This window comes from Pseudophryne corroboree, chromosome 2, assembly GCF_028390025.1.
Source record: "Pseudophryne corroboree isolate aPseCor3 chromosome 2, aPseCor3.hap2, whole genome shotgun sequence".
Lineage (NCBI taxonomy): Eukaryota > Metazoa > Chordata > Amphibia > Anura > Myobatrachidae > Pseudophryne > Pseudophryne corroboree.
The window spans coordinates 83,428,301-83,440,897 of record NC_086445.1 but is presented as its reverse complement, the minus strand read 5'-3'; the positions used below and the strand labels follow the sequence as shown (position 1 = coordinate 83,440,897).

The 12,597-nt window shown below is 46.6% G+C and overlaps 1 protein-coding gene across 5 annotated transcripts in view; it reads left to right on the top strand.

Moving 5' to 3' along the window:
* FAM76B (family with sequence similarity 76 member B) overlaps nucleotides 1-12,597 on the top strand; it is a 105,584-nt gene that overhangs the window by 44,518 nt on the left and 48,469 nt on the right. For all 5 annotated transcript variants that reach the window (XR_010202187.1, XM_063951482.1, XM_063951483.1 and 2 more), the window contains exon 5: nucleotides 1,753-1,943. Coding sequence is in view for 4 of the 5 variants with exons in the window: in XM_063951482.1 (XP_063807552.1) it covers nucleotides 1,753-1,943 (191 nt within the window). In the remaining variant the exon portion in view is untranslated. The remainder of the gene's footprint in view (nucleotides 1-1,752; nucleotides 1,944-12,597) is intronic.

Genomic DNA, 12,597 nt, shown 5'->3' with positions numbered 1-12,597 from the left:
CGCGCCTGCGTTTGACGGGGTGGCTGTTGAAACCGTCCTCTTACGAAGGAAGGGCGTTCCAGAATCTGTTCTACCAACCAAGTTACGTGCTAGGAAGCCAGTTACAGCAGCTCGTTATCATAGGATAGCGTGCCTGTATCTGTTGGTGGCAAGCTCGGACGTTTCCGACATCTTTTAATTTTTTTTTTACAGGCTAGATTAGGTGGAGGACTACATTTCTACACTCAAGGTGCAGGTCTTTCCCTTGTCAATTTATTTTCAAAGGTGTTTGGCTCCTTTGCCGACTGTACACACCTTCCTGCAAGGTGTCCTCAGAGTACGATCTCCATTTATACCACCTACTACGCCATGGGACTTGAATCTGGGTTTAGATTTAATTTTTTTCTTACAATCTTCATGTTTTGAACCCTTACAACAAGTGGAGGTTTTTCACTTGGAAAAGAGTTTCTCTTAGCCTTAGCCTCAGCAAGGCGTGTTTTAACATTGGGTGCATTGTCATGCAAGCCACCGTATCTGGTGTTTTATGATCATAGAGCGGAACTTCGCACAAATTCCGTTTTATTACCAAAAATGTTACACCACGTAATCAATCATAGTTCCTGTGTTATCAGTAGGTTCAGGAACTTCAGTTACTTAAGATGTGATACGCGCATTACGCGTTTATGTAGGCCAAACATTAACTGTACGTAAAACAGACACACAGTTTGTTCTCTCTAATGTAGTTAACTTGGATTTGCCAGATTCCAAGCAGACCTTATACCATACGTCAGGCTCATAGGCTACAACCGCCTCCATCAGTGTCAGACCATTCCACACGTTCTTACGAACGTCATAGGCAGGCTACAACCGCCTGCATCAGTGTCGGACCAGTCCACACGTTCCTTGTGAACATCATAGGCAGCAGGTCGTTAACCTTCTAAAAAACAACTTAGACGAGCTGCTACACGGTCATCGGTGCATGACCATCAGTGCGCATGTTGGTGCGCTTTTACAAGTTTGCTACATTTACGGCATCAGCATCTAGCTTTGGCTGTCTAGTGTTACAGGTGCCAAACAGCTCTCCCGCCCAAGGGGGAAACTTTGGTACGTCCCAAGAGTACTCCAGTGACCCCTAGTGGATGAAAAAGAAAATAGGATTTTGGTACTTACCAGGTAAATCCTTTTCTTTGAATCCATAGGCGGCACTGGACGCCCACCCAGAGCAGTTTTACCTGGCTTGTGGTAAGCTCAGTGGATCTTATGAAAACACATTATCACCAATGGATACGATGTTACGGTGATAGCTCTTGTGGTGTCAACTGCTTGGTTGTCAGTTACGTTATGTGTCAACCGTTATTATTTACGTTATGTGTCAACTTTAGTGTTGACCGTTATAGGTTCATCCTCTCTATCGCTCCTGTTCGGCTCAGTAAAAATACTGAAGTCTCTATGGGAGTATGGAGGGAGTGACCAGTTACTAATTTAAATATTTAAATATGCCATTTCCGGCTACGCCCCGTCCATATCCCAAGAGTACTCCAGTGCCCCCTATGGATTCAAAGAAAAGGATTTACCTGGTAAGTACCAAAATCCTATTTTGTCATCTCTTGCAGTCACTGTGAGGAGCACTGCTAAATAATATAACAATGTGGTATATGGCAGCGACATTGTGACAGAGACTGGGATAATACTGACATGGGATATAGGGTATTTGTGACATGGTGCTCCGTATCTGGAATGAAAATGAATTATCCAGCTTCTCTTGTTTTAAAGGTTGATGGGAAGCTGCTATGCTGGCTGTGCACGCTGTCTTACAAGAGGGTTCTACAGAAAACGAAAGAGCAGCGGAAAACTTTGGGCTCCGCCCATTCCAACTCCTCTTCCTCGTCTCTCACCGAGAAAGACCAACATCATTCCAAGCATCACCACCATCACCACCACAGGCACAGCAGCAGTCACCACAAGTAAGTCACACCCTCCAAGTAATTATGGGGTCCATGTACTAAGCTTGGTGAGAGAGAAAGTGGACGAGATAAAGTACCAGCCAATCTGCTCCCAACTGCCATTTGAAAAAAAGACAGGAGCTGATTGGCTGGTACTTTATCTCCTCTCTCTCTCTCTCTCTCTCTCTCTCTCTCTCTCTCTCTCTCTCTCTCTCTCTCTCTCTCTCTCTCTCTCTCTCTCTCTCTCTCTCTCTCTCTCTCTCCCCTCCCTCTCTCTCTCTCTCTCCCCCTCCCTCCCTCCAAGCCTTCGTCAGACTATTTTATTTTCGCAGTTGGGATTTTGGGGGTAATTCCAAGTTGATCGCAGCAGGAAATTTTTTAGCAGTTGGACAAAACCATGTGCACTGCAGGGGGGGTAGATATAACATTTGCAGAGAGAGTTAGATTTGGGTGGGTTACATTGTTTCTGTGCAGGGTAAATACTGGCTGCTTTATTTTTACACTGCAATTAGATTGCAGATTGAACTCACCACACCCAAATCTACCTCTCTCTTCACATGTTATATCTGCCTCCCCTGCAGTGCACATGGTTTTGCCCAACTGCTAACAAAAATCCTGCTGCGATCAACTTGGAATTACCCCCTTTGTGCAATTCACACCTACTAAAAAGCTCAATCTACCGTTGGCAACTGCTCAGTCTTTGCAGATGATTTTAGGGGATTTAGTGAAGCGCAGCAGCTGGTGGCTCATTGAATCCTCCCCTTAGCTGAATCTTCTCGCTCACTATGGACGTGCACACGAGCTCTTGTAAAAATTCTGATGCGTTCACCACACAGTTAACGTATTGCTGATATGTGTAGGGAGCGGTATGAAACATTAATGTAAAGAAATCATTTAATGGAACTTTTATGCAATGCGGATATATATTGATTCTTTTTGCATAGGCATCGATAATCCCATGTCATGGTCAGACAGATTTTTAGTTATTACAGGTGCAGTAACTTGGACAAAATCTGACAGTTGCATGCTGTTCGCTTAAGGATGTAGGTGCATGCTACTGTAGGTGGGATATTGATTCTGGATACTAACTGGCGAATATTTTTAAATGATGTTTATCAAGAAATTCTGATCATCAGTATTGCAGCATTAGGTTATTAGGGTTGACAAGATCTCTTTAACTGTAACCACTTCACTGCTAAGGACGAGTAGGGCTGATCCTCAGTATGTGCTTTATAAATTCTGAGGACAAATGAGGTCTTACTGTCTCTCCCAACTGCACATTTGAGACCTTCATTTGTTAGTAGATGTTGTGCAGAAATATCATGTTCTTAACAGACATTTACACCCTACACTACAGAAATCTCCATAACTGTGCGGGTGTCACAACGATAAACATGTTGCTAATCAGAGCATTAGGGGATCACTGAGTGAGGGGATCACTGCATTTTGATGTCGACATATCTACTGTCCACATAGTGAGTGTTGAACTCCGGAATGCAACCCTTTGTGCGGGTACTGCATAAACAAATGACTGATATTGAAGTTGCAATGTGAACAGTCTGAAAAGTTCCAAAATAGGCTCCGCACAGTGGTGATAAAAAAATATATATATATATATTTTGCTCTGGGGTTTGGCACTCCATAGTCAAAGGTAATATCTTGCGCCGTGCCCTCGTAAAACTGGTAAGTGTAGATTCTCAACGGCACTCAGCTTCTCAGTATAAATGATGCGGACAAAGTCTGCTAATCAATGCTTCAATATATTGAAACGTTGTTTAGCAGACTTTGTCCGCATCATTTATACTGAGAAGCTGAGTGCCGCGCCGCCGAGAATCTATATCTCTCTCGCATATATATATATATATATATATATATATATATATATATACATACATACATACATACATACATACATACATACATACATACATACATACATACATACATACATACATATATATATATATATATATATATATATATATATATATATATATATATATATATAGAGAAATATATATATATATATATATATATATCGTCCTAGTGGATGCTGGGGTTCCTGAAAGGACCATGGGGAATAGCGGCTCCGCAGGAGACAGGGCACAAAAGTAAAGCTTTCCGATCAGGTGGTGTGCACTGGCTCCTCCCCCTATGACCCTCCTCCAGACTCCAGTTAGATTTTTGTGCCCGCCCGAGAAGGGTGCAATTCTAGGTGGCTCTCCTAAAGAGCTGCTTAGAGAAAGTTTAGCTTAGGTTTTTTATTTTACAGTGAGTCCTGCTAGCAACAGGATCACTGCAACGAGGGACAGAGGGGAGAAGAAGTGAACTCACCTGCGTGCAGGATGGATTGGCTTCTTGGCTACTGGACATCAGCTCCAGAGGGACGATCACAGGTACAGCCTGGATGGTCACCGGAGCCGCGCCGCCGGCCCCCTTGCAGATGCTGAAGTAAGAAGAGGTCCAGAATCGGCGGCTGAAGACCCTTGCAGTCTTCTAAAGGTAGCGCACAGCACTGCAGCTGTGCGCCATTTTCCTCTCAGCACACTTCACACGCAGTCACTGAGGGTGCAGGGCGCTGGGGGGGGGGCGCCCTGGGAGGCAAATGTAAACCTATATACTGGCTAAAAATACCTCACATATAGCCCCCAGAGGCTATATGGAGATATTTAACCCCTGCCAAACTTCACTAAAGAGCGGGAGACGAGCCCGCCGGAAAAGGGGCGGGGCCTATCTCCTCAGCACACAGCGCCATTTTCTCTCACAGAAAGGCTGGAGAGAAGGCTCCCAGGCTCTCCCCTGCACTGCACTACAGAAACAGGGTTTAAACAGAGAGGGGGGGCACTAATTGGCGATATAAATATATATATATATAAAGATGCTATTAGGGAGAAACACTTATATAAGGTTGTCCCTATGTAATTATAGCGTTTTTTTGGTGTGTGCTGGCAAACTCTCCCTCTGTCTCTCCAAAGGGCTAGTGGGTCCTGTCCTCTGTCAGAGCATTCCAGGTGTGTGTGCTGTGTGTCGGTACGTGTGTGTCGACATGTATGAGGACGATGTTGGAGGAGGCGGAGAAATTGCCTGTAAGGTGATGTCACTCTCTAGGGAGTCGACACCGGAATGGATGGCTTATTTAGGGAATTACGTGAGAATGTCAACACGCTGCAAGGTCGGTTGACGACATGAGACGGCCGACAAACAATTAGTACCGGTCCAGGCGTCTCAGAATCACCGTCAGGGGTTTTTAAAAAAAAAAAAAAAAAAAAACGCCCATTTACCTCAGTCGGTCGACACAGACACGGACACTGAATCCAGTGTCGACGGTGAATAAACAAACGTATTCCTCATTAGGGCCACACGTTAAGGGCAATGAAGGAGGTGTTACATATTTCTGATACTACAAGTACCACAAAAGATGGGTATTATGTGGAAGTGAAAAAACTACCTGTAGTTTTTCCTGAATCAGATAAAATAAGATGAAGTGTGTGATGATGCGTGGGTTTACCCCGATAGCAAATATTGGCGTTATACCCTTTCCCGCCAGAAGTTAGGGCGCGTTGGGAAACACCCCTTAGGGTGGATAAGGCGCTCACACGCTTATCAAGTGGCGTTACCGTCTCCAGATACGGCCGCCCTCAAGGAGCCAGCTGATAGGCAGCTGGAAAAATATCCTAAAAAGTATATACACACATACGGTGGTTATACTGCGACCAGCGATCGCCATCAGCCTGGAGATGCAGTGCTGGGTTGGCTTGGTCGAATTCCCTGACTAAAAATATTTTATTGATATAGAGCATTTAATAGGATGCATTCTATATATATATATATATGTATGCGAGATGCACAGAGGGATATTTGCACTCTGGCATCAAGATAAGTGCGTTGTCCATATCTCCCAGAAGATGTCATGGACACGACAGTGGTCAGGTGATACAGATCCCATACGGCACATGGAAGTATTGCCGTATAAAGGGAAGGAGTTATTTGGGGTCGGTCCATCGGACCTGGGGGCCACGGCTACAGCTGGGAAATCCAACCTTTTTACCCCAAGTTACATCTCAGCAGAAAAAGACACTGTCTTTTCAGCCTCAATCCTTCCGTTCCCATGTGGGCAAGCGGGCAAAAGGCCAGTCATATCTGCCCAGACATAGAGGAAAGGGAAGTAGACTGCAGCAGGCAGCCCCTTCCCAGGAAAAGAAGCCCTCCACCAGTGGGGGGGTAGTCTCAAGAGTCTCAGCGCGCAGTGGGATCACTCGCAAGTTGACCCCTAGATCGTACAAGTATTATCCCAGGGGTACAGATTGGAGAGTCGAGACAATTTTTCCTCGCAGGTTCCTGAAGCCTGCTTTACCAACGGCTCCCTCCGACAGGGAGGCAGTATTGGAAAAAAATTCACAAGCTGTATTTCCAGCAGGTGATAATCAAAGTACCCCTCCTACAACAAGGAAAAGGGTATTAGTCTTCCACACTATATTGTATTACTGAAGCCAGAAGGCTTGGTGAGACAGTCTAAATCTGAAATCTTTGAACACTTACATAAAAAGGTTCAAATCAAGATGGAGTCACTCAAAGCAGTGATAGAGAACCGGAAAAAAGGGGACTATATGGTGTCCCTGGACATCAAGGATTACCTCCATGTCCAAATTTGCCCTTCTCAACAAGGGTACCTCTGGTTCGTGATACAGAACTGTCAATATCAGTTTCAGACGCTGCCGTTGAATTATCCACGGCACCCCGGGCCTTTACCAAGGTAATGGCCGAAAAGATGATTCTTAAAAGAAGAAAGGCATCTTAATTATCCCTTACTTGGACGATATCCTGAAAGGGGCAAGTTTCCAGAGAACAGTTCGAGGTCGGAAAAGAACTATCTAAAGTAGTTCTACGACAGCACGAGTGGATTCTAAATATTCCAAAAATCGCAGCTGTTTTCCGATGATACGTCTGCTGTTCCTAGGAATGATTCTGGGCATAGTCCAGAAAGAGGTATTTCTCCTGGAGGGGAAAGCCAGGGAGTTATCCGACCTAGTCAGAAACCTTCTAAAACCAGGCCAAGTATCAGTGCATCAATGCACAGGAGTCCTGGGAAAAATGGTGGCTTCTTACGAAGCGATTCCATTCGGCAGATCTCACGCAAAAACTTTTCAGGGGGATTTGCTGGACGAATGGTCCGGATCGCATCTTCAGATGCATCAGCGGATAACCCTGTCTCCAAGGACAAGGGTGTCTCTTCTGTGGGGGCTGCAGAGTGCTCATCTTCTAGAGGGCGGCACATTCAGCATTCAGGACTGTGTTCTGGTGACCACGGATGCCAGCCTGAGAGGCTGGGGAACAGTCACACAGGGAAGAAATTTCCAAGGAAGTGTGGTCAAGTCTGGAGATTTCTCTCCACATGAATATACTGGAGCTAAGGGCAATTTACGATGCTCTGAGCCTAGGAAGAACTCTGCTTCAAAGTCAACCGGTGCTGATCCAGTAGGACATCATCATGGCAGTCGCCCACGTAAACAGACGGGGCGGCACAAGAAGCAGGAGGGCAATGACAGCAAGGATTCTTCGCTGGGCGAAAGATCATGTGATAACACTGTCAGCAGTGTTCATTCCGGGAGTGGACAACTAGGAAGATTTCCTCAGCATGAATGAATTCCACCCGGAAAAGTGGGAACTTCATCTGGAAGTTTCCACATGTTTGTAAACCGTTGGGAAAGACCAAAGGTGGTTATGATGGCGTCTCACATGAAGCGCCAGGTATAGAGACCCTCAGGCAATAGCTGGGACGCTCTGGTAACACCGTGGGTGTACCAGTCGGTGTATGTGTTCCCTCCTCTGCCTTTCATACCCAGTGTATGGAGAATGATAGGAAGGAGAGGAGTAAGAACTATACTCGTGGCTCCGGTTGGCCAAGAAGAACTTGGTACCCGAAACTTCAAGAGATACTAGAAAGGATCTTGATTCAGCAAGAATCATGTCTGTTCCATGACTTACCGCAGCTGCGTTGACGCCAGGGCGGGTGAACGCCGGATCCTAAGGGAAAAAGGCATTCCGGAAGAGGTCATCCCTACCCTGGTCAGAGCCAGGAAGGAGGTGACCGCACAACATTATCACCGTTTAGGTGAAAATATGTTCCATGGTGTGAGGCCAGGAAGGCTCCACGGAAGAATTTCAACTAGGTTAATTCCTACATTTCCTGCAAACAGGAGTGTATATGGGTCTCAAATTGGGGTCCATTAAGGTTCAAATTTCGACCGGTCGATTTTCTTCCAGAAAGAAATTGGCTTCAGTTCCTGAAGTCCAGAAGTTGTTAAGGGAGTACTGCATATACAACCCCCTTTTGATGTCTCCAGTGGCACTGGGCGATCTCAACGTAGTTTGGGATTCCTAAAATCACATTGGTTTAAACAACTCAAATCTGTGGATTTGATATATCTCACATGGAAAGTGACCATGCTGTTGGTCCTGGCCTCGGCCAGGCGAGTGTCAGAATTGGCGGCTTTATCTCATAAAGCCATATCTGATTGTCCATTCGGACAGAGCAAAGCTGTGGACTCGTCCCCAGTTTCTCCCTAAGGTGGTGTCAGCGTTTCACCTGAACCAGCTTATTGTGGTACCTGCGGCTACTAGGGACTTGGAGGACTCCAAGTTGCTGGATGTTGTCAGGGCCCTGAAAATATAGTTTCCAGGTCGGCTGGAGTCAGGAAATCTGACTTGCTGTTTATCCTGTGTGCACCCAACAAGCTGGGTGCTCCTGCTTCCAAGCAGACTATTGCTCGTTGGATTTGTAGTACAATTCAGCTTGCACATTCTGTGGCAGGCTTGCCACAGCAAAAAATATGTAAATGCCCATTCCACAAGGAAGGTGGGCTCATCTTGGGCGGCTGCCCGAGGGGTCTCGGCATTACAACTCTGCCGAGCAGCTACGTGGTCAGGGGAGAACACGTTTGTAAAATTCTACAAATTTGATACCCTGGCAAAAGAGGACCTGGAGTTCTCTCATTCGGTGCTGCAGAGTCATCCGCACTCTCCCGCCCGTTTGGGAGCTTTGGTATAATCCCCATGGTCCTTTCAGGAACCCCAGCATCCACTAGGACGATAGAGAAAATAAGAATTTACTTACCGATAATTCTATTTCTCGGAGTCCGTAGTGGATGCTGGGCGCCCATCCCAAGTGCGGATTATCTGCAATACTTGTACATAGTTATTGCTAACTAAATCGGGTTAGTGTTATTGTGAGCCATCTTTTCAGAGGCTCCCCTGTTATCATACTGTTAACTGGGTTCAGATCACAGGTTGTACAGTGTGATTGGTGTGGCTGGTATGAGTCTTACCCGGGATTCAAAATTCCTCCCTTATTGTGTACGCTCGTCCGGGCACAGTATCTAACTGGAGTCTGGAGGAGGGTCATAGGGGGAGGAGCCAGTGCACACCACCTGATCGGAAAGCTTTACTTTTGTGCCCTGTCTCCTGCGGAGCCGCTATTCCCCATGGTCCTTTCAGGAACCCCAGCATCCACTACGGACTCCGAGAAATAGAATTATCGGTAAGTAAATTCTTATTATTTTATTGCAAGTACTAATTTGCACTGACATTTACACTGTTCATTCACAGATCTAGGTTTGAGGTTATTAGCAAAATTATTACAACCCCCTCCCCCACTGCTACCACCCCAAGTATCCAATTGGGGTCTGTTCTAGGTATTCAGATTTCTCTATCGTCCTAGTGGATGCTGGGGTTCCTGAAAGGACCATGGGGAATAGCGGCTCCGCAGGAGACAGGGCACAAAAGTAAAGCTTTCCGATCAGGTGGTGTGCACTGGCTCCTCCCCCTATGACCCTCCTCCAGACTCCAGTTAGATTTTTGTGCCCGGCCGAGAAGGGTGCAATCTAGGTGGCTCTCCTAAAGAGCTGCTTAGAAAAAGTTTAGCTTAGGTTTTTTATTTTACAGTGAGTCCTGCTGGCAACAGGATCACTGCAACGAGGGACTGAGGGGAGAAGAAGTGAACTCACCTGCGTGCAGGATGGATTGGCTTCTTGGCTACTGGACATCAGCTCCAGAGGGACGATCACAGGTACAGCCTGGATGGTCACCGGAGCCGCGCCGCCGGCCCCCTTGCAGATGCTGAAGTAAGAAGAGGTCCAGAATCGGCGGCAGAAGACTCTTGCAGTCTTCTAAAGGTAGCGCACAGCACTGCAGCTGTGCGCCATTTTCCTCTCAGCACACTTCACACGCAGTCACTGAGGGTGCAGGGCGCTGGGGGGGGGCGCCCTGGGAGGCAAATGAAAACCTATATATTGGCTAAAAATACCTCACATATAGCCCCCAGAGGCTATATGGAGATATTTAACCCCTGCCATAATCCGTTGAAGAGCGGGAGACGAGGCCGCCGAAAAAGGGGCGGGGCCTATCTCCTCAGCACACAGCGCCATTTTCTCTCACAGAAAGGCTGGAGAGAAGGCTCTCAGGCTCTCCCCTGCACTGCACTACAGAAACAGGGTTAAAACAGAGAGGGGGGGCATTAATTGGCGATATTAATATATATATAAAGATGCTATAAGGGAGAAACACTTATATAAGGTTGTCCCTATATATATTATAGCGTTTTTGGTGTGTGCTGGCAAACTCTCCCTCTGTCTCTCCAAAGGGCTAGTGGGGTCCTGTCCTCTGTCAGAGCATTCCCGGTGTGTGTGCTGTGTGTCGGTACGTGTGTGTCGACATGTATGAGGACGATGTTGGGAGGAGGCGGAGCAATTGCCTGTAATGGGGATGTCACTCTCTAGGGAGTCGACACCGAAATGGGTGGCTTATTGAGAGAATTACGTGAGAAGGTCAACACGCTGCAAGGTCGGTTGACGACATGAGACGGCCGACAAACAATTAGTACCGGTCCAGGCGTCTCAGAAACACCGTCAGGGGCTTTAAAAACGCCCATTTACCTCAGTCGGTCGACACAGACACGGACACTGAATCCAGTGTCGACGGTGAATAAACAAACGTATTTCTCATTAGGGCCACACGTTAAGGGCAATGAAGGAGGTGTTACATATTTCTGATACTACAAGTACCACAAAAAAGGGTATTATGTGGGAGTGAAAAAACTACCTGTAGTTTTTCCTGAATCAGATAAAATAAAATGAAGTGTGTGATGAAGCGTGGGGTTACCCCGATAGCAAATATTGGCGTTATACCCTTTCCCGCCAGAAGTTAGGGCGCGTTGGGAAACACCCCTTAGGGTGGATAAGGCGCTCACACGCTTATCAAGTGGCGTTACCGTCTCCAGATACGGCCGCCCTCAAGGAGCCAGCTGATAGGAAGCTGGAAAAATATCCTAAAAAGTATATACACACATACGGTGGTTATACTGCGACCAGCGATCGCCATCAGCCTGGAGATGCAGTGCTGGGTTGGCTTGGTCGGATTCCCTGACTGAAAATATATTATTGATATAGAGCATTTAATAGGATGCATTCTATATATATGTACGCAAGATGCACAGAGGGATATTTGCACTCTGGCATCAAGATAAGTGCGTTGTCCATATCTCCCAGAAGATGTCATGGACACGACAGTGGTCAGGTGATACAGATCCCATACGGCACATGGAAGTATTGCCGTATAAAGGAAAGGAGTTAGTTGGGGTCGGTCCATCGGACCTGGGGACCACGGCAACAGCTGGGAAATCCAACCTTTTTACCCCAAGTTACATCTCAGCAGAAAAAGACACCGTCTTTTCAGCCTCAATCCTTCCGTTTCCATGAGGCAAACGGGCAAAAGGCCAGTCATATCTGCCCAGACATAGAGGTAAGGGAAGTAGACTGCAGCGGGCAGCCCCTTCCCAGGAAAGGAAGCCCTCCACCACGTCTGCCAAGTCCTCAGCATGACGCTGGGGCCGTGCAAGCGGACTCAGGTGAGGTGGGGGGGTAGTCTCAAGAGTCTCAGCGCGCAGTGGGATCACTCGCAAGTTGACCCCTAGATCGTACAAGTATTATCCCAGGGGTACAGATTGGAGAGTCGAGACATCTTTTCCTCGCAGGTTCCTGAAGTCTGCTTTACCAACGGCTTCCTCCGACAGGGAGGCAGTATTGGAAAAGATTCACAAGCTGTATTTCCAGCAGGTGATAATCAAAGTACCCCTCCTACAACAAGGAAAAGGGTATTAGTCTTCCACACTATATTGTGATACTGAAGCCAGACGGCTTGGTGAGACGTAGTCTAAATCTGAATCTTTGAACACTTACATAAAAAGGTTCAAATCAAGATGGAATCACTCAGAGCAGTGATAGCGAACTAAAAAGGGGACTATATGGTGTCCCTGGACATCAAGGATTACCTCCATGTCCAAATTTGTCCTTCTCAACAAGGATACCTCTGGTTCGTGGTACAGAACTGTCAATATCAGTTTCAGACGCTGCCGTTGAAGTATCCACGGCACCCCGGGCCTTTACCAGGGTAATGGCCGAAAAGATGATTCTTCAAAGAAAAGAATGGACGTCGGAAGAGCACTATCTAAAGTAGTTCTACGACAGCACGAGTGGATTTTAAATATTCCAAATATCGCAGCCGTTTTCCGACGATACGTCTGCTGTTCCTAGGAATGATTCTGGGCATAGTCCAGAAAAAGGTTTTCTCCTGGAGGAGAAAGCCAGGGAGTTATCCGAACTAGTCAGAAACCTCCTAAAAC